The following is a 23,035-nucleotide window of genomic DNA, read 5'->3' as shown; positions in this document are numbered from 1 at the left end:
ATGTTTCTTAAGCAGAGTGGTGGCTTTTTTATTCTTTTGTACTTAAGCTTATGTTATATTCTTTTGCATGTAATAAATCAGTAAAATCAAGTTTGAAAAGCAAGTGAAAAAGTGTATACGAAAAGAGAAACAATATATGTGTCTTTGCTTGTGTTTGTACAAACTATCTAAAAGAATATCCAATGCCCTAAAGAAACTGGTCATATTCGTTGCCTCTGGAGAGCAGAATGGTTGGCTGGGGTCGAGAAACGTCATTGTATACCCTTTTGTGTTTTTAAGAGTTGTGAGCCCTGTGGATATAGTATTACTTACCATAATAGATTCAAACACTGAAAAAAATGAAGACATCACACGTTTCCTCACACATTTACCCACACAGCTCTGTTTTTTTTTCCCCCCCCCAAACAAACACAGCTTTTAACAGGTACAGCTTCAGAGCTGTGTAGTTACGGCAGCATTGAGCAACAGCGGGAAAAGCCAGGATGTGAGATGCATACAGACCAGGCCTGAAGGGGACGTTCACATGACGGGAGACTGAGGAATGAGGAACAAAATGCCCCACGTTGTTTTTCTGTTCTATTGCTCTTAGCCTTTTGTTCAACAGTTCTAACCTGTGATTTGGCTGCTGGGAGTTACAGGCGAGATCTTTCAACAGCTGAGGAGCTGTGCTTGCTGATGAGGGCTGTGTTTCTGTGCCCTCTAGCGCCTTGAGCTGCAATCTGGGGACAGAAAGGCTCAGGAAGCCCATGAACTCATGCAAAGAGAGAAAAATCTTCTTAGTAGATATCTCTCGATTTCTTTCGGGAATCTGAAAATAACACCTTCCGGGAAACCATAATGGTAGCTCACATTTACTGGGCCTTCATTTTTGTACCAGGCACTGCTCAAAGCTACTTGTGTATGAAATCATTAATCCTCACACCAGCCCTATGAAGTAGGGATTATTGTTACCCCTATTTTTCAGGTGAGGAAACACCCATGGGCAACCTGCCCAAAGGAGCACAGTTAATACATTTGAACCTGGGTCTGACTCCAGAATTACTACCTCATAAAATGAAGATCCATACACACTGAAATACGTCCAAAGGCAAAATCTGGGCATTACTTCTTATGCTGGTCTCAGGATTGAGGGACAGGGTGGAATATAAAAGCCTAGGGAAGTAATGGGTGGCCTGTCTTTTGTATATGGGGTACCTTTACTCCTGGAGAGCCTTGAAACACCAGAGGAGATTTAGGGCTTAATCTCATAGGAAAAAGGGGGCTCTGCTGGGAAGCTCTTAAGCAAGGGAGGGATATGGGAGAACTAGCGTTTTGCAGAGTGTCCATTGACTGTGGTTGGCAGGTTGGGGTTGGCAGAGAGGAGAGGGGGGTACTAGAGGGAACAGACCTGCATGTAAACGGATGGCGGTCAGGCCTGGGGAGGCCACTGTGGAAATGGGAGGGAAAATGGATCTGGCAGGTTTTGTTTTGAGGGTTTGTTAGGGTTCCTAGAAGTTGAAGGTTGAAAGGGAAGCAAAGAGAGAATCACATGCTTCGCGTGCTCTGTGGTACAGGGACAGGTTGAGGGGGAACTTCGTCCTCGTACAGTCAGGTCAGGTGCATTTAATGCTCTGCCAGGTTCTCTGCTCGGGGCTTTCATAGTCTCACATGTCCGCCAAACAGAAGGTATAGCAGATGTTGTCAGTCCCAGCCCCCCCATGCACACACATACACACAGCACCCCAGGCTCCGTCGCGAGGTCTGCTTTGGGCCTCTCGACACGGTGTGAGAGAGTGACTTGCCTGGGAAGAGACTATGATTAGAGTGTCAAAAGCAGAAGACCCAGAAGAGGCACAAAGGTGAGCAGAAAAATTGGTGGAGAACTCAGAAAGTCCATTTTCTTGGAAACCACTCATGAGGAAAGATATACCTAGTGAAATAGTCCTGAAATCTTAGTGCACGTATCCCCGAAAGGGAATTTTTTTTCTTACTTTTTGTTTTTAAGATGTGATTAGTAATCTTAGCTTTGTAGGCAAAATTGGCTGGATTCTCACCAAAGAATAAACGGCACGTCAGATACTCTGTGACAACAATTTTCGAATCGTGCTCTACAAGACAGGATTTCTAAGGAACTTTCTTAGAAGCCTCCTCAAGAAGAGGTTAATAGATCTTAATGATTAACACTTTCTGAACTCTAATGAGACCGTGGGCCAACCCCTATGCTACGTCTTGGTCTGCCCCGCTACGCTGGGATACAGGTGCTACTGCTTCACACAAGAGCAAGCTGAGGCTCAACGAGGTCACCCAGCTAGGTAGTAACTGGACACAATGGGATTCAGCCCGGGAGCTGTTTGACTCTCGAGCCCATGCCCTTCAGAGGCAAGGCTGTAGCTACTCTCCTTCCCGCTTCTCGGCCATCCATGCCATCCGGAACTCAGATTTTGACATCATGGAGAGCCCACAGGGGACAGGAAGTACACTGTTGGCTGGGGGCTGGGAAAGAATACATTAAAACATGGCACACTTGGACGGCCTTCTTTAAAAGTCTTGGGGTCTTGCATTCCCACGGTACAGGGGAGTTTTATAATGCGTTCTGCTGATGGCTTTCTGCTCTCTTGTTACACAAGGGGGAGCATTCCACACAGGAACTGGAGTGAGGTTGCTGCAGGGAGGGAGTACGGCTTTCTGCAAGGAAGAGCACGCTCTCCCTCCCTCTTTCCCTTCTTCTCTCTCATTCTCTGTCTCTGTCTCTCTGTCTCTCTCATAATTCTTTGCAGAGCCATTTGAAAGTAGATTGCAGACATCACCTATACATACTTCAGCAGAATTTCTTAAGAACATTTTTCTGTCTAATCACAGTTTCATTATCATGTCCAAGAAATTCAACATTGATGCAACAATATTATCTAATACGTAGTCTATATTCACATTTCTCCAAATATGCCCACGATGTCCTTTATTGCCTTTTTTCAGTCCTGAATCAATTTTGTGTTTTTTAAATTGCTCTATGCATGTGTTATGATAGCAATTATGAAGGCAGTACAGAGGAGACCACAGCTCACAAACACTGCAGTTTCAAAAGATGCATTGCAGGTAAAAGTGATTAAGGCTCAGTAATATCCGAGGGTCCTGCTGGATGCATTCCTGCAGGAGGTGGACCTCTAATTCCTGGTGGAGGGGGTCTCATTCCTGAAGTAGGCATGCCTATTGGTGTTTCTCGAGCTGCGGGAAGCCCATGGGTGGTCTCATACCAGGTGGAGGAGCTATAATGCCTGGAGGTGGGGGTGCTTGGCACACAGGTGTAGGGGGAGTCTCCTGACCTGTTGGGATGGTCCCCCACCCCCTTGGACAGGGCCTGCTAACCCAGCAGGAGCCTGGGGAATTGGAACACCAGCTGGTGCCCCTCTGCCAGCAGCCAGGCCAATCCCAGGGCTTCCTGCAGCTCCAGCAAGTCGTACGACAGCAATGCCAGTATCTTTGGGGGATGGCCCCTCCACAGTCATGGAGACCAAGTTCTCCGCGAGCAGTAACACCAGACGCGCAACATGCTCTGGCTGCTTCGCATTCTTTGGCTCCATCTTCCTGAACTCATCACAGTCACAGAGGATCCAGTTCACAGGCTTGTCGAAAGCCTTCAAGGTGCCCGTGAAGACTCGGCCATCGTGCAGGATCCACCTCATTCTGTAGTGAAAGTGCTGCAGCGTCTTGCTGCTCTTTCCCACAGTCATGATGGTCACAAATCCAATATCTACAGTAACATTTGGGAACCCTAGGACCTCAGGGAAGGCTACCGATAAAGGTATGACGCAGGTTCTGCTACAGAGAGTGAAACCTGGGGCAGAAGCTTCAATCAGCAGGTGGGAACCTGATTTTTCACTTGGAGTCGGCTCTCTGGAATGTTCCAAGACTGCTCTAACCACCTTAGGGGCGTCTCGGCTAAGAACACCTGCCTCAGTTCTGCCTGGAAATCGCCCACAGGTGCTTGCTGCTGCTGCTGCTGCTGAGATCGCCTCCGGGAGAGCTGATGCCCTTGGTTCCTGTCCTCCCATGTTTGAGTCGGTCTTTCAGCTCTCGTAGGTGCTGTTCTATAGTCCATCTCGAGTGTAAGCGGTCCCTGGCCTGCTGCTTCGTGCTGCTGGCCGTTCCTTAGAACAGAACATCAGGCATCTCCAGCCACCGGGCCAACATTTTTGTGTTAGGTCTTCGTCATTTTTCTGGAATATGTTGCTGCAAAATGTTCATAATTTTTACTGGCTATTTACTACTCCATGAAGCTGATTTGCCATGATTTATCAATACATTTCTCTTTGGTTCCTGTTATAAATATAACGTGGTGCTAAGTGGAACTTTCTTCCCCTCAATTTTGACTCAGGAACCAATTCAACAGATACCAGATTCCAAAGTGAGAGCGAGACTGACCATCATATATAGAATTCACCAAGTGTCACAGTGGGTCAGGTTCCCAGAAAAGAGTCTGTGATGGAGATTTGTGTACAGGAGGTTTTGGGGAGGGTTTGGGATCTGTGGAAGAATAAAGGAAGTGGGACTGGGCAGAGGGAATAGTTGAACTTCGATGCAGTCACCACAAAGGCCCCTGCCGACCCTTCTCTAGGTCCGGAGCTGAGATGGTCCTGCAGAGTTGTCCCTTATTGAGGCAAGGAGGCCAGGGCTTTATACCTCTATATGGACCAGTCATGGAAGCAGATTGCTCCAGGGGAGGGGATGTGACCTTAGGGGAAGTAGCTCTCTCTTCACCTTAGAGCACTTTTCAGAGAGACTCAGAGTGGGAGTGAGGGTCTCCATCCTCAGGGGAGATGTGGGCAGAGACCACAGCATCAACTACACCAGGGAGTCTCACGGACCTGTTGTGAAGTCTTGGACTCGGGCAGCCATACTGAATACCCAAACGGGGAGGAGGGGGAGGGCAGAGTGATGCCCCTGGAGAAAGCATTGCATGTGTGACTCCTCCCTCACTTCCCAGGGGAAAGGCTGGGGTGCTACCGCCTTCTCTGAAGGTGTATCAAGGGGGCTACCTCAGGACCACATATCGAACTTGAAAAATAGTTTCTACAGTTGGTGGCAAAGAACTGGCTAGAGTGGCCTGTGACAGCAGGACACAGTAGGTTTAGTTCTGCCCTCCCTGGGTTTGTTGGGGCAAATGATGAGAATGTAGGCTCCCTGAGAAAGAGAGAACTGGGTGAGAGACACTTAAAAAAAGAATCTTGGAAAAAATGTATTGAAGACGCATGAGAAGTTGCAAAAATAAAAGAGTTCCCATGAGCCCTTCACCCAGCTTTCCCCAATAACATCTTAAAACCAGAGCACATTTTCAAAACTAGCGAATTGACGTTGACATTGGTACAGTATTATGAATTAAACTACAGACTTTCCTTGGTTTTCATGAATTTTTACATGTACTCGTGTGTGTGTGTGTGTGTGTGTACCATGACATTTTATCACATAAAATAGATTTGTGGGTTTGTATAATCACCACCACAGTCAGGCTACATCATTGCTCCATTACTACAAAGAGCCCACCTCCCTCCATCTACAGCTTTGCAGTCAGACCCTCCAGCCAACCCTATCTCTTGGCAACCACTGATCTGTTCTCCATCACTATTTTATCATTCCAAGAATATTCCATAATGGAATTGTGCAGCATGTAACCTTTGGAGATTCGCTCTTTTCATTCAGTGTAACATCCTTGAGTCCCAGGTGGTTGCGTGTGTCGACAGTTCATTCTTTTTTAGATCTCAGTAGTATTCAGTTGTATACCCGGACTTAGTTTGTGTATCCCTTCCCAGTGGGAGTCATGTAAGTCCCGCCCTGAGGGGATCCTCGGGGAGGGTGAGGGGAGCTCAAGGAAGTCTGAATGGAGAGGACTGCCGGGGAAGAGGGGCAGAGTGGTAGTGGCTGCTGGGATGAAATACGTCTCCCTTGTCCTGAGAATTAAAACTGGAGAGGTCCCCCAAGATGGGGATCTCCAAAGAGTCCATGAAAAGTGCCACAAGCAAGAGGCAATTTTATACGTTGGCAAAGCCCAGTGAGCATGAAATCAGTTTCCAACAGTAGCAGTCTCAAGCCAGTTACAGTATTTCCAGACAGAACCACTTATGTCTCCACCTTCCGTCCGTTTTGACATGGAATCCAAAAGGGCAGCCAGTGAGTGGGGGAGGAAATGTGAAGGCGTAGTGGAAGAGAGAGGAGACTGGCTGCATTGAAGTCCCTTTCTACTCACCTCTCACTGAGGTGCCGGCTCTAGCTGAGAAGGGGCAGAAATCTGTGGAATGAAAACTGAATTGTCAATTAATATAATAAAGTGACACATTCAAGTACTCTATCACAATTACTCACAATTGAGTAACAATTACTCTATCACAAATAGAGTCACAATTACTCTATCAAGACCATGTTTGTGACTTGATGTGACCCTCAGATTGTCATTATCTGAAAATGACCCGAGCAGGCAGGGTACTGCAATAGTTGTCACTGGAATCAAGGACAAGCTCCTTTCTTCTTCTTACTGCCCCCAACCCCCATCCCACCACAATGAATACTTTTTTTTAAAAGATTTTATTGGGGAAGGGAACAGGACTTTATTGGGAAACTGTGTGTACTTCCAGGCCTTTTTTCCAAGTCAAGTTGTTGTCCTTTCAATCTTAGTTGTGGAAGGTGCCGTTCAGCGTCAAGTTGTCCTTTCAGTCTTAGTTGTGGAGGGTGCAGCTCAGCTCCAGGTCCAGTTGCCATTGCTAGTTGCAGGGGGCGCAGCCCACCATCCCTTGTAGGAGTCGAGAAATTGAACTGGCAACCTTGTTGTTGAGAGCCCACTGGCCCATGTGGGAATCGAACCGGCAGCCTTCGGAGTTAGGAACACGGAGCTTTAACCGCCTGAGCCACCGGGCTGGCCCACAATGAATACATTTTAAAAGGATGGTGGGAAAAGAACAGTAAAGTGCATTTTGATTATGTCCACACAGCAGTTCCATAAATAAATTAGAAATAAACATCTATACATAAGCCCTTCGTTTCTTTTATAGTATAATTTTCTTGGAGTAAATTCCTAGGAATGGGGTTGATAGGTCAAAGGGCATGGATATTTTTGTGGTTCTCAAAATATATTGCCAAATTGCTTTTCTAAGGGTTTGTACCAATTTACATTCCCACCAGCTACTGTGTGAAAGTTTTATCACATATTTAATGGTACAGGATAATATAAGATTGTTAATATAATGGGATTAAGTGTGCTATTTGAGGTTTGGAATAATTTTTAAAGTGCTTTTATTATACGACAATTCTTGTATTAGGTGTTTTAGCAATCTCTTTAAACTTGGCATTAATATCTCGAGTATAGATTCTTGCTAAGGGTCTGATTTTGTATAATAAATTAATTACTGGCTGTTCACATCCAGCTTCCAGAAGATTTCCTGGAGCACTTAGAAGATCAACTCCTGTAGGATTTGTGGGCAAGGAGGAAAGGGAGAGGTCACGGCCAGAGGATCAGAATACAAGAGACAGGTTCAAGGGCTATGAGTGAAACAAGGCACTAAATGAAACAAGGAACCAGGAGTAAGGAGATGGCCATGAGGTTGGAAGATGAGGTGGGAAAGGGCCTCAGGACACAAAGATTCTGGCCCAGGCCTCAATCTGGGCAGTGGGATAGGAGATATGCTCCACCTCCCCAAATATCAATGAATTCAAAAAGTATTTATTGTAAAAAAAACACAAAATTGACTATCTTAATCATTTTTAAGTGTGCAGTTCAGTAGTGCTAAGTATTCACATTGATGTGAAACACCTCCAGAACTTTTTCATCTTGCAAAATGGAAATTCTTTATTTACCCTTTGAAGAACAACATCCCCTATCCCCTTCCCCCAACCTCCCCTCCCCCCCCAGTCATCATTTTACTTACTGTTTCTATGAGTTTGGCTACTCTAGATATCTCAATATAAGTGCAATATTTGCCTTTTTGTGGCTGGCTTATTTCACTTAGCATAATGTCCTCGAGGTTCATCCATGCCTGACATTGATAGGAGTTCCTTCCTTCTTAAAGCTGAATAATAGTATTGAGCTGTACGTTGTATGTACAGACCCCATTTTGTTTATCCATTCATCTGTTGATGGACATTTGGGTTGCTGCCACCTCTTGGCTATTGTGAGTAGTGCGGCTATGAACGTGAGTGTACAAATACCTTAGAGACTCTGGTTTCAATTTTTTTGGATATATATGCAGAAGTAGGATTGCTGGATCCCATGGTAGTTCTATTTTTAACTTTTTTGGGAAATTCCATACTGTTTTTCACAGTGATTGCAGCATTTTACAGTCCCACCAATAGCGCACAAGGGTTCCAGTTTCCCCACATCCTTACCAACACATTCTTTTCTGGTTATTTTCCTTCCATATTAGCTATCCCAATAGGTATGAGGTGATACCTCATCGTGGTTTTGACTCTCTGATGATTAATGATATTGAATATCTTTTCATATGCTTGTTGGCCATTTGTATATCTTCTTCGAAGAAATGTCTATTCAACTCCTTTGCTCATTTTTAAATCAGGTTATTTTATTTTTTGTTGTTGGGTTGTGGGAGTTCTTTATATATTCTGGACATGAGCTCTTTATCAGATATATAATTTGCAAATATTTTCTTCTATTCCTTAGTTGCCTTTTCACACTGTTGATTGTATCTTTTGATGCACAGAATGTTAAAGTTTGAGGTAAACCCCTTTGTCTATTGTTGCTTTTGTTACCTGTGCTTTTGGTGTCATATCGAAGAAATTGCCAAGTCCAATGTCATAAAGCTTCTTCCCTGTGTTTTCTTCTAGGAGATTTATAGTTTTCGGTCTTTAATCCGTTTTGAGTTAATTTTTGTATATGATTTTTTATGTGGTGTAAGATAAGTTCCTTCTTTTGCCTGTGGATATCCAGTTTTTCCAACACCATTTGTTGAAGAGACGACTACTGTTTTCCTATTAGGTGGTATTGGCAGCCTTGTCAAAGCTTATCAAATGTTGTGATTATTTTTTATTGGTGAAAAAATAATACAGTCTCAGAATTCTTCTTGTTTAAGGTAGATTAGGGGTCTATCATGACCTTTTGAATGAAGTGGAGAGGTCAGAATAAAAATATGAAAATGTAAATAAAACTTTGAGACTATTGGATGGGGACCTAATCACACCTTTTCATAAGATGTCATCAATGACAAGGGAGAATCAGTTAATTGAGAAACTAATTCACCAAGAGAGTGATTATTGCGTGCCCACAATGCAGGCTTTAACTAGGCCCAGGGAACACAGGTATGTGTAAGAGAGAAGTCCCTGATATCTGTGTTTCTGTGTAGAATCTCATTTTCTGTTAGCAGCATCAACAAAAATGTGTGTGCTTGCCCTTCCTCTGCTAGGAGTTTGGAGAGGCATATAAGGGACTGTGAGTTACTGTCCTTGCTCTCAAGAGCCCATGTGAGCTTCTTCTTATGACCCACCAGATCTCCTCTGTGTTCATTGCTCTTTGCTAAGGGCTAATACCTGATGAGACAGACCCATTTCCTGGCTTGGAGAATGAAAGGGAAGAGGCCTTAGAGACTGAGGGTTTTGGCCAGATCTCTGGAAGGAGCCAGCGTTCTGTCTGTAGAGCTGTTTCTCACTGTCTCCCCCAATGCATCCCACTCTGATTGAAACCAAAGTTTCTGTTGTTTCAGGAACCTAAGTGCTCCGTGCAAGAAACACAGAGAAAATCAGGTAAAAAGAGACATTGCTTTTCCAAGTCACAGGCTAACAGAGACATTCAGTGGCACCCTCACTTGGGCTGAACAATGGCAGTTGTGTATGAGTTAACACAATGCTTTGTTTTGCAGTTAATTGGTTAGGTGGTGGTGTGGTTGTTTGCTCATGGGCGGTGAAAGAATTTCACGAGTCAGATAGAAATATAGACGATTTACTAAAGTAAGGGGAGAGTGGGCTGGGCAGAGTCTGCTGGAAACTACTACCTGCAGTCTTTGTTTCATCTTTAGTTTTATATTTTCTAGTCAGGATGTAAATTTCTTAAGCCTGTAGTGGAATTTTCTAGCGAGTTCGGCTTTGTCAGTTGGGGTGGGGGAAGGTGCATATGGTATGTAAATTTAAGTTGGAGTCAGGAGTGGGTCTCACACAGGTACAAAACCTTTCCCAAGTCACATGGCTAGCACTGGGCTGAAGTAAATAGAAACAGTAAAATTGGTCTGCATAGTAAACGTACAGGAAGCAGAACCATTAACAGTTGGTGGAAAGGAGGTCACGGAAAGGAAGCAAAGGAAGGAAGGAAAAAAAAAGCTTTCAAAAAGTCCCAAGCTAAATTACACTTGTTAAATCAAATTATACCAGAGATTCAAACCTCAAAATAGAAGATTTAGTGCCACCATTACAATCCCTCTGCCTTAACAGGTGTTTTATTTCTTTTTTAATGGAGGTATGCATGTGTGAATTGGAGTCTCTTGCATTGACTGTTCCCTCAGCATTACTTCTCTTAGCTCCGTATGATGAAGGATTTTCAATATCATTAAGAGGTGTATCAAGTTTATATGAGAAACCCAACTGAATCATTGTTGTAATCAAATTATTTATGCTTAAGTTAACTGTCCCTTAACTCGGATATAGTCCTTACTCCATAATGTAGATCCCATCCTTTTTTTTTTTTTAAATAAACTTTTTACTTTGGAATATTTTGGGTTATAGAAGAGTTGCAGAGTTCCCATATATCCCTCATTGAGTTTCGTTTTTCCCTAATATTAACATATTTTCATGGTACTTTCGTCGAAAACTAAGAAACCAACATTGATACATTACTATTAGTTAAACTCCAGACTTTATTTGGAGTTCGCCAGTTTTTTCACTAATACCCTTCTTTCTGTACCACGGTTGAATGGACCACATTGCATTTAGTTGTCATGTCTCTTTAGCCTCTTCTGCTCTGCGACAGTTTCTCAATCTTTCTTTGTTTTCCATGATTTTGACACCTTATTCATGTTACTTTATGATGTCAGATTGTGAAGGTTAAAGGAAAGAACAAATACAAGCTCAGCTTCAGTTCCTGGTACATTACAGGTGGTCAGGAAGTGAAAGTTTACAAAATAATCACATTACTATTATTGCTATCTAGGTTACCAATATCCTTGGTATGCACAGGCACTGAGTGACACATATTTGGCTTTGGACATCATGGTTCCTTTTTCAAACTTTTTAACATTTTTGAAATAATTTTAGACTTAACAAACGTTACAAAAATATGACAGAGAATTCCCACATTACTTCACGGCCTTCCCCTAATAGTAACATCTTACATAGAGTACAGTGATCATAACTAGGAACTTAACATTGATGGAATACTAAGCGAACTCCAGATCTTACTTAAATTTGTTAGTTTTTGCATTAAGGATTTTTTTCCTGAGCCGGGATCCAATCACGGATCCCACATTAAACGTAGTTATGAGAAAGAGACTAACTTAGTCTTCTCTTATTCTCCTTGTCTCGATGACCTGTACAGTGTTGAAGAGAGATGGTCAGTTACTTTATGGAAAGTCCTTCCACTTGGGTTTGTCTCTGTCTTCTCAGATTTAAATTGAGGTAATGCAGTTTGGGCACGAATACCTCAGAAGCAATGTGATGTTCTCCGTGCACCATCTCAGGAGGTACATACACAAGTCAATTTGTTTTATCACTCGTGATGCTAACCTTCACCTCTTGGCTAAAGGGGTGCCTGCCGGCTTTCTCCACCGTCCATTATTCTTTTTCCTTTTGTGACTAACAAATATCTTGGGGAGAGACTTTGAGACTATGAAAATATCCTGTTTCTCACACTTTTCGCCTGCTAGTTTTAGCATCTACAGATGATTCTTGCCTGCAGCAGTTATCACTGTGACGTTTCATTATTGACGGTTTTCTATTTCTTTTATGTCTTCTCCGTTTATTAATTGGAATTCCTCTGTAAGGAAGAGTTGTCCCTATTTATTTATTTACACTAGAATGGGCTTACGCATATTTATTTTATGGTCGGTTATAATCTAATGTGATCGTTATTTATTGGGCTGCTCAAATCATTCCAGCTCTGGCCATTTAGGAGCTTAATCAGGTTGTACCTTTTAACATGTCCCATCATTTTTCAGTCTTTTTTTTGAGCACTTCCTTTTTGTTTTCGGCTTGTCTTATATTTTCCTTGTACCGACCTTGGAATCAGCCTTTTCTCCAAGAAGCACCAGTTTCTTTTACTGGAGAATGGATTTAGAAATCTTGGTGGTGGTGGGTGTGCGTGTTGCTTCTGGGGCATCATTGCTTCTAGGTCTTCTCGGTGAACAAGAAATATTTGTATGGATACGAACATACACACACATCTACATTTAATTCAGTATGTATCTGTCTAAATATTAAAAGCCATGATGAAGCCATTCATTCTAAGGTAAATGCATGAGTATCTGTAAGGCAGGCTTCTATTTGTCTCCTAATAATAAAGAGAACAAGTCCATTGCAATATTGCAGTCAATAATACTTGTTTACTTTCAATTTTATGTTATGATTCAGATAGCTGAGGTTGCCAGAGAAGAGACGTAAGCTCATATAATTCTGAAACCAGAAATAAAGATAATAATAGGGGTATCCAATTCACATTTCCTAGGCTCGAATTCTGTGCAGTGCTGTTCTGGGAGGTGTTAATGAGCTTATTGTCAGGATGAAAGAGCTCTGTGGTCCAATAAGTTTGGGAAATTCGGCATGGTGGATCCCCCACACTGTGTAACTCTGCCCAGGGATTTTTAAAGTATGTCTTACAGAAAAATTATATGTTTAAAACAAAACATTTATCAGACGTTATGGAAGCAGAAGATACAAGAAGAAAAAGTAAACGTGTCAAATCTATATGCATTTTCTGTCCCACAAATTTATTTGGGACAAACTGTACAATAACCTGAAAATTTTAAAGTGTGACCACGTTCCTTGTTAAGAGAGGCTGCCAGAAGATATGTCTTCACATGGCTCTTAAAACCTTAAATTGCAGGGAAATTGCACGAGCTTTATCAAGGGGGCAAATATATTCTTTAGAAAAAAGGTGTTCTCTATTCCTGCCATTGACATACAGCATCACAGAATTTATGGAAAAGGTAACAACAAAGACAAAAAATCCTTTCTCAAAGTAGTCATTTTGTGGATGAAGGTAGAAACCTACAATCTTTCCTCCACCACAGCATTTCATATTTAAACCTTCTATTTTTAACCTGATGGTGGGATTCATGGCTAATGCTTATGAGATCTGTGTCTAGACAGTTGAGAAAAACAGGAAATGAGTTACATTGTCGTAGCTTAAGAGAATTTAACCTTTTGTCTTCTAGCTCCAAGCTCTGCTTGTTTTTTTAAAAAACATTCCTTCTCCCCTGAGAATTTCAGGGCATTTAAGGAACTATAATAATCCAGGGCTATTTTGGTGGAAAAGGAAATGAGAACATGGGTTTACTGTGCTTGGACCGTAAAATGAACGGAGCCGTTTGGATGAGCATGTTGGCTGTCTCCTTCTGAATTCTAAGTATGTGCTCACAGCTGTCTGGGATCGATCGCGTGCTCTGAAAGAACAGGAAGTCAGCCTAGAGAACGCATTCTCCCTTCGTGCTTGATACACAGTTTGGTGCCGCAGGATGTAAAATGTCCCCAGAAGTGCAAGCTCAGAGGAAGCAGCTGGCATTTATGGGATGCTTTTTATGTGCTAGCCACTGAGCTAAGCATCTCACATATATTATCTCATTTAATCTTCTCAGTCACCCAAAGATGTGGTTACTGTTATCATCCCCCATTTTACTCATGATGAAATAGAAGCACAGCGAAGTTATGGAACTTTGCAAGAGTAGCAGAACTGGCATTTAAACCCAAATCAGTGTAATTCCAGAACTTATGTTCTTAGTAGGAATGATGTACTGTGTAGGGCTATTGTGAAGATTAAATGAGATGATGTATGTAACAAACTTATCACAATTTCTAGCCCATAATATGCATCACAATTCCTGCTATTATTTACATGTATAAGTAAAATAATGCTGTTCTTCAGTATTAAAGTAGATAATGCTACTCACACGCCTATGGTAAGATACACACAGTACTCAGTGCTCCTAAGTAGCTATTGAATTAAAATGAATAGTGGTGGTGAGGGTTTGTACTCAATGTACGTATTTATTACGCGTGGCATTGTAGTGGGTTGGAGATACAGTCGCAGCAACAGCTGGTCAGATTAGAGGGTTTGTAAACAAGTGCAGGGGCCCACACTGCGACCAAGTTGACAGTTATTAACCCTTGCTTCTTCAAGTCTAAGAAATGACGATATACTACATTTAACAGTCCATGTTAAGGGCCTGTTTTGTCAGATTCAAAGGCTATCATGATACAATATTAGATGAGACATGGAATTTGCAATCTAATAGGGAATAAATTGAAAACCAACAAATGAAATCATTACAAAGGATGATAAGTGCCATCAAGGAAATACTCAGAGTTGCGATATAGAATAATGGAGTTGGGGCAGGGGGAAGAAGGCTCAGACCCTACTTGGGGTAGTAAAGGAAGGCTTCCTTAGGTGGGTGACATTTCAGACTGGATGGTGAAAAAGTCTAGGAAGAGGGAGCATACAGAGGCTTTGAGGTGGGAAGGAGCTTGACAAGTTCAAGGGCCTGAAGAGATGAGAGTGGCTGGAGCATAATGGGGAGAGTGGGATGAGATGAGACTAAAAAAAGGCCGTACCAAATCATGGAGGGCCTTATCACTTTGTGGTAAATGAGTGACATAATTTGATGTGCCGCTGTGTGGAGAATGGACTAGACAGGATCAGAATGCTGTTGGGGTTGTGTGTATCTAAAATGATGGTGGTTGGTACTAAGTAGTCCTTATAATCGGGAGGCTAGATGGCCGGAGACAGAAAAGGAGACGTGAGGATGGGAGTAGAGATCAAAGTCAGAGTGATGTGGGGCCAAGAGCCAAGGCATGCAGGCAGCCTCTAGAAACTGAAAAACGTGAAGAAATGGATTCTCTCCTAGAGCTTCCAGAAGGAACGCAGCCCATTTTAGCCTTCTGACCGACAGATAACAAAATCATAAATAGTTGTCGCTTTGAAGCCAGTCGGTTTGTGGTCATTTGTTACAGCAGGATTGGAAATGAATACAGGAAACTTTACAGACCTGAAGCCTAAAGGAGTAAGGGGAAGGAAAGTATGACTAGAACCCAGGGAGAAAGCTCCATGGAGAGGGTCAACTGACAGCCACTGTGGCTTTCAGGAGAGGGAGGCAGCTAGCCTGTGGCCTGGCAGGGAGGTGTCACCAGGAATAGTCTCCCCCCATCCTGCCTCACCCTCCAGACCTTCTTGTCTTCCTCTCACTGGCCAGATCTAACCAGGAGCTACAGGCAAGGGACCCCCAGATGGAGGTCACCAGGGTCAGCTTTCCAGGCCATGAAGGGGATGGAGGAGGGTGGACAGTGGGTTTGAAGCAGCAAATAGAAAATATCCAGCCCAGTGTAAGTTACCAAGCTGGGTGGTTTGCTTTTTATCGGGAGCTTATAGTAAAGTAGGAAATTTGGAATGGTGCCCTTGCTTCTGCCCTTTCTTTTGTGAGTTGTATAGGCTTCTAATTTCTTTGGTTTTACCTCATATTTTTATAGCACAGAATAATGAAGTCAGCGCACCTGTTTCTAATATCTAATGCACCCCTCTGTGTGATGTAGCAAGTTTTCAAAGGAAATGATATGAATTAAGGTCAGTCCATCATTTACTATAAAAAAAGACCAAAAAGCAGGTGGCATCACAGTATCACAAATGAATTTACCTGAACTCTTTTAGACACTTCATATTTTGCCCGAAAGTAGAGGTCCCAAAACATCTATCCTTGGATGGACTACATCGGGATTCCCAGGGATGTTTTAAGATTTCCCAGATTTGGGGATCTCATCCTTGGAGATTCTGATTTAGCAAGCCTGGAGTAAGGATGGCGGATATCTTTTTTAAATGCGCCCCCAGAGATGCTCATGAGCAACAGGTGCCTTAGATCTAGACCATTTCTTAAGGCAAACTGACAACAGACTTCATAGTTACATATTGTGTGAAAGCAGGGTTTTTATTCATCTTAAACCTACCTTCTACAAAACAGTACCCTGTTCTGCTGCCAGTTAGCTAGATTGTGATTGTAAATAAATTCATCGAACACAGTATTGTATGAACAAAAAAGTCCATTTCATTAATGGTATGACTACTATACAGTATAACTATTGTATATACGAGGTCTGACTATTAAGTTTGCGAACTCACCCTAGAGAGAGTGCTCCATAGCTCACTGCTGAATATCACTGGGGTCACCTTCGAAGTCCTCCCCTTGGGAAGCTATGCACTGACGCCAGTGCCTAGTCCACCCTTCAAAGCAATTTGGGAACTCTTTTTCTGGAATGGCCATCAGAGCTGTCATATTACCCTTGATGTCCTGAATGTCATCAAAATGTCTTCCTTTCAATATCTCCTTTATCTTCAGGTAAAGAAAGAAGTCATTGGGGGCCAGATCAGGTGAGTAGGGAGGGTGTTCCAATACAGTTATTTGTTTACTGGCTGAAAACTCCCTCACAGACAGTGCCGTGTGAGCTGGTGCATTGTCGTGATGCAAGAGCCATGAATTGTTGGCGAAAAGTTCAGGTCGTCTAACTTTTCCATGCAGCCAGTAAACTTGGTTAACTGTTTGTCCACTTGGTACAAATTCATAATGGATAATCCCTCTGATATCAAAAAAGGTTAGCCACAGCATTGCAACAAGTTCGTGACCTTCATTGTCAGACCTCGTATAGGTAATGAACCACTGTGGTGTGCAAGCCGTTCAACTAGGTCTGTGGATTCCAACATGAATGAATTGTCATGCAGGTTTTTAAGGACTTAGTCTATTGGGAGGGACAACTCTGCAAACAAATAATTATAACATGGCAAGATCAGGCCTATAATGGGACTATGAACACAGCGCCTCAGGAATTGGAGGCTGAGAAGGCTTTACAGAAGAGGTGACATCTGAACTGGACCTTGTCGGGAGTGTAGGAGTTTACCAGGCAGACAAGACAGGGGAGGTCATTCTAGATAGTAAGAACAGCACAGGCAACAGAGGCAAGAAGTAGGTGGCTAGTTTAGGGAACTGCATGTGCTTTGGAGGAGCTGGAGCAGAGGATACTATGGCTTTCGATGAGGCTTTGGGAGAGGCAGGGGCTTGATTAGTATAACTGGCCCTGCTGCCGTAGTGGTGAGTTTCAGTGTTAGACCAGTTGCGAGACAGCCTCAAAATGTTTTGAAAAATTATTATAAAAATGACAAAGGGAACTCTTGCCACACTTCCAAACAACCCAGAATTATTTTACGTTAAAATGTGAAAGGTGCCTTTCACGGCTCTCTTTTGCATCCATCCAAATTGGTACAGCCCCTGCGCCCCCACCACCACAGAGGTGGCTGTTGTTAATGGTCTGGTGCCTCCTCACTGATGTGTTAAAAATTTTGTTATGTAAAATTTCAAACTTACTGCTATAGACTGAATTCTGTCCCCGTAAAATTCAATGTGTTGAACCCTCACCCCAATGTGACTGTATCTGGAGATAGGGTGTTTAGGAGGAAATGAAGATTAAGTAAATTTTTGACAACATGGATGGATCCTGAGGGGATTATACTGAGTGAAATAATGAAATATGTCAGAGAAACACAAATATGGTATGATCTCACGTATATGTGGAATCTAAAAAAAAAAAGGGAACTCATAGATACAGAGAACAGATTGGTACTTGCCAGAGAGAGGGAGGTAGAGGAGAGGGGGTGGGTCAAAAGGTACGAACTTCCAGTTACAACATAAATAAGACCTAGGCATGTAATATACAGCATGGTGACTATAGTTAATAATAGTGTTGTATATTTGAAAGTTGGTAAAGAGAGTGGGTCTTGAAAGTTCTTATCGCAAGAAAAATGTTGTAAATATTTGTAGTGATATGTGTAGTAATACCATGTTTCCCTGAAAATAAGACCGGGTCTTATATTAATTTTTGCTCCATTAGGGCGTATTTTCAGGGGATGTCTTATTTTTTTCATGTACAACAATCTACATTTATTCAATTACAGTCATGTCATCTTCTGGAACATTGTCATAACGTACTAAATGTGTCCATCTGGCTGAGATCTTAACTGGGTCTTATTTTCAGGTGAAAAGGGTAGACGTTCATTGTGGTAATCATTTTGCAGTGTATATAAATATCAAATCATTATGTTGTACACTTGAAAGTAATATAATGGTACACAGGCACACCTCGGAGATACAGCCTGTTCAGTTCCAGATCACCCCAATGAAGTGAGTAGTAATCTTTTTTCCTGGTGGAGGGTCTTGCCTTTAATTTGTAAAAATATAAAAAAAAGAATAAAGCAACATCAATGAAGTGCAATAAAGCGAAGCACGATTAAACAAGGTATACCGCTATGTCAATTATATCTCAATAAAAATAAAGATTAAATGAGGTCAGGTCATCTGCCCTATGAGGCCACAGTGAGAAGGCAGCTGTCTGCAAGCCTGGAAGAGAGCTCTCACTAGAAACTGGACCCGGCCAGACCTTTATGTTGGACTTTCCAGCCTCCAGAACTGTGAAAAAATAAATTTTTGCTGTTTAAGGTCACAGTCTATGGTATTTTTTATGGCAGCCCGAGACTAAGACACCTACCAAAAGTAGAAAAAATAGTAAAAAGAATTTTCATTTACATATCACCCAGATTCAACGTTGAGTGATTTTAAGCAGGGGCGTGACATGATTAGATATGTGTTCTAGAAAGACCTCTTGGGCAGCAAAGTAGATGTGTTGCAGGGATTCAGGCTGGAGATGAGGAGACAAGTCAAGCACCTCTTGCAAACTTCTAGGCAAGTGATGCTGCTGGTTGTCGTGTGGGAGGAAGCAGTGGAGGAGAGAAGGGGATGATCAGGGGAAGATTTAAGAGTAGAATTGATGAACTACATGTGTTCCAATCATGAGTCTGTGTTTCATTGAGTTTAAGATGCCACGGCTTGTAAGATGCAGCCTGACTTCAAAGATATCAAAGATGAAAAGAATGTTCATCTTAGAATTGGTAAAATGCATTAGAATTTAAAGATGGGAGAGCCAACGCCCGCCCCGCCATGGGAGCAGTGGACATGCGGTCACAATTTATTAGTGTGTAAAAGAGAAGCATGATTTTGGTGTCTGGAATCCTGATACACAGTATGGATTAATGAACATGTCTTTTTTATGCTTCTCAAGTTGAACTCTTGCTGTTCTTGATTAACGAACATGTTTTGGGCGGGGGTGGGAGGATTTATGTGGCTGGAAAATGTATAGGAGCCTCTCCATTTAACAAAATGCTACCCAGATGTGATGATGTCATTTACAAGACCACAGTCACGCTCAGTTTGGGGGCAGCCAAATTCTGTTTATTTAATAAAAATGGATGCTTTGAATGGTGGTGCTAGGGGACCTGGGCCTGCTGCTTCCTTTTCCAGGAGCTCCTTAGGCTTCTGGAGAGAGATTGGATTCCACAGGCAGATGGAGCTATTATCCGTGTTTTCTTCTCCCCAGCAACAGGCTTGCAAGTCTGTAATTACCGAGTACCAGCATCCCTTGTTTTGGAGCTGGACTGGTTATATAAACAACGAGAGCAGGCATAGCTTGCCCAGGCTACACTTTGAGGACCTGAAATTCCCCTTTGGAGGGTGTGGCATCCAAAACCAAAGGAGGCAGTTGGCTGAGGGATAGGGACACAGCTTTCTGCAAAAGAACTGAATGTAGGGTTAAAGGATCAACGTGTAGGGATAGGCCTGAATCGCACCAGCCAGCGAGCTCACAGCTGCGACCTCATGATGAAGTATTCTGTCTTTTCTCATTGTAATTGGATTGAAAAATCCATGCAAATGTTTTTAAAAAGTTGAGAGCCAGACGTTTTGGTTGCGAGTTATTTTAGGATTGCATTTTATCGGTTGTTGTTTTGGAAAAAGTACTTTCGCCTTCGCATTCCCGCAAGTGCCCAGCAAAATTGGCCACTGTTAACCCCTGTACTACACATTGAGAGCGGCCTCTGGATTTAGACAGTCTAAGTTTGAATCCCACTTCCACTGTGTGTCTGTGGGCAAGCTGTCTACTTCCCTCTTCTGTAATACCGGGATAGTAAATAGTACCTATTTTATAGTCTTGTTGGGATAATCAAGCATTTAGCATGCTGAGAAGGAATGCCTAGTGATTTGATATAAAAATAACAATAATAACTATAATATTGAACACTAGCAAGTGTCCTATTTATTCTGAGCCAGGCACTGTTCTACTTAAAATAGCTCATTTTACCATCCTATGAGGTAGGTGCTGGTGTTATTCCCATTTTATAGATGAAGAAATGGAAACACAGAAAAGTCTATTCAATATAAGTATTATTCCGTCTCTGCTAAACCTCATCTATACTTGATTGTGGAATACGAAAGCTATTGGTTTGTATGCCTGGCTCTCTCCCGTCAATATATGGGCGCCTCAAACATGGTGACTCTAGCTGTCTTTTTTGACTTGGTAGACCTAGGGCCAGACACACAGCAGATAAATAGTACTGTATATACGAGGTCTGATAATTAAAATTGTTCGCGAACTCATCCTAGAAAAAGTGCTACATACCTCATTGCTGAATGTCACTACGGTCACCTTCAAAGTACTTCCTTTGGGAAATAATATATTCTCCTTGGGAATAAACTTGAACTAGCTTACTGGGAAATCTCAGTTTGAGATATAAACATGAAATTGGTTTTTGTTTTTTTTTTCAGTATTGACTCCTAACCATCTCATATGGCTTTTCCTGAGGCTTCATGGGAATGTCTCCCTTGAATACCTTCAGGCCATCTTAATAGCTTTTCATCTCCTATTGGTTATAAGTGGTTTCACTCCAGTATCTCAGCCTCAGGCTGGTTTATTTTATAACTTCTCTCTCAGATCTGACCCATAGCACTCCACATGGTTGGTTGCAGTGTGAGGTAAAACCAATGATGAGCTAATGGGATCTGTCCAAAAATTGGCCAAAAAGTTAAAAATGATCACAACTATTTTGAAATATGGTTTATATCCATCATTCCTGATGATGGCTCTCGTAAGTGTTCATTAGGCTTTGAAATATTAGTTAATAAAAATGGTGCTTGCCTATCCTTCATAAATACACATATATTGGGTTTATGCTTAAAAATTTTTACTGATGGATAGTTGGAGAGGCTGGTTCAAACAATAAACAAATGCTAGATTTGCAGGGGTCGGGGGAGCGGGTCATTGATTTACTCATCATGCGTCTCTTTATAGACAGTGAAGGCTACGTGGTTTTTCTGCCCGAAGCACATGATGCAAAAACAAAACGGAAAGTGGACTTGTGATCCATAAGAACGAATGTTTATATGAAGCTTAGTATGGGCTAACCACTGCTCTAACCACACAAAACGTATTAATCGCATAAAATGCATCAACTCAATTACTCCTCACAGCAGTACTATGATGCAGGTACTGTCATCATCCCCATTTTACAGACAAGGGGACTGAAGCATGTCAGGGTTTAACACCATGTCTGATACAGCTAGGAAGTGGCGGAGTGGTGTTTGAACCCAGGCAGTTTGGCTTCAGATTCTTTCCTCTTGACTGCTGTGCTGCCGCTCTCAAGGCTGTAGGGGAGCCTTGGAATAATTTTGAAATTAAGAAAAAGCTAAATATTAAAGATAATTAGAACAATTCAATGCAAGTTAAAAGTACGAAGCAGAGGAGCCACTGAAACACTTGCATGTGGGTTAGGAGTGACTATTTTGTTGCACTCTTTGGCATCTGCCAAAGATGATTTCTCAGGATGTGGTATTGGCTGACTGCCTCTTGCAGTCACTAGATTCTGCTCTGCCTCTGGATTTTCTCCTTTTCCCTCCTGCCCTCTGAAGCCTTCCTCTAGATTTTTCTTGCCCTTGTTCTCTTTCTACTGTGTTTCCCCCCTATATAGTAAACTAGAACTGGGTCTCATATATAATAAATATAATATAATATAATAAATATATAACATAATATTGAGTCATATTAATTTTTGCTCCAAAAGATGCATTAGAGCTGATTGTACTGCTAGGTCTTATTTTCGGGGAAACACGGTAGGAGCTTGTATTAGTCAGGGTTCTCCAGGGGAACAGAACCAATGGGATGTGTCTGCTTGTCTGTGTCTGTCTGTCTATCTATCTGTCGATCTATCTATCCATCCATCTACCGTGTTTCCCCAAAAATAAGACCTACCAGGCCATCAGCTCTAATGCACCTTTTGGAGCAAAAATTAATATAAGACCCGATATTATATTATATTATATTATATTATATTATATTATATTATATTATATTATATATTGTATTATAATGTTATATAATACCTAGTCTTACATTAAAATGAGACTGGGTCTTATATTAATTTTTGCTCCAAAAGATGCATTAGCGCTGATGGTTCAGCTAGGTCTTATTTTTGGGGAAACATGGTATCTATCTATCTGTCTGTCTGTCTGTCTGTCTGTCTATCTATCTAATCATCTATCTATCTATCTATCTATCTAATCTAATCTATCTAATCTATCTATCTAATCTATCTATCTTATCTATCTATCTATCATTTATGCAGATACAGAATATCCAATTTTAAGGACCCTTGTGATTACATTGGGCCCACCCAGATAATACAGGGTAATCTCGCCATCTCAAAGTGCTTAATTTAATCACGTGGCATTTCCCTTTTGCTACGTAACACCACGTGTTCACAGTTCTGTGGACAGCTGTGGGAACCCCTATCCTGCCTACTACAGTAGCCTTATGATTTTCATTTAAAATAAGTAATTAGAGTAAGATATGATTTTTAAATGGAAAGGTATAATAATTTTACTGATTTTCGCAATGTTAGAGTCTTTTAGAGAATTTGAGACACATTTATGCTTAACTTATTAAATTTATAAGTTATTAATTTTCTTGGGAATGTTTTGCTTATTAGAGTCGAAGCTTATCTGAGCAG

General features: G+C 41.9%; 1 protein-coding gene and 1 pseudogene across 3 annotated transcripts in view; one reads left to right on the top strand and one right to left on the bottom strand.

The window, feature by feature from the left end:
- NTAQ1 (N-terminal glutamine amidase 1) overlaps positions 1-23,035 on the top strand; it is an 85,794-nt gene that overhangs the window by 23,035 nt on the left and 39,724 nt on the right. Inside the window, exon 6 of one of the 2 annotated variants that reach the window (XM_081070094.1) lies at positions 2,012-2,131. The exons of the other annotated variant lie outside the window; for it this stretch is intronic. Within the exon in view, the coding sequence (XP_080926220.1) occupies positions 2,012-2,043 (32 nt within the window). The 3' untranslated portion in view covers positions 2,044-2,131. Of the gene's footprint in view, positions 1-2,011; positions 2,132-23,035 lie in introns of those variants that run through there. 2 annotated transcript variants of the gene reach the window in all.
- LOC308506860 (small nuclear ribonucleoprotein-associated protein N-like) lies at positions 3,083-3,707 on the bottom strand (annotated as a pseudogene). The gene has a single exon. The product of its transcript is annotated as a small nuclear ribonucleoprotein-associated protein N-like (transcript).

The sequence above is a fragment of the Rhinolophus hipposideros genome (genome assembly GCF_964194185.1).
Source record: "Rhinolophus hipposideros genome assembly, chromosome: 13".
NCBI lineage: Eukaryota > Metazoa > Chordata > Mammalia > Chiroptera > Rhinolophidae > Rhinolophus > Rhinolophus hipposideros.
Note: the sequence above shows the minus strand (reverse complement) of the source record. Positions and strands in the feature narration are given on the sequence as shown.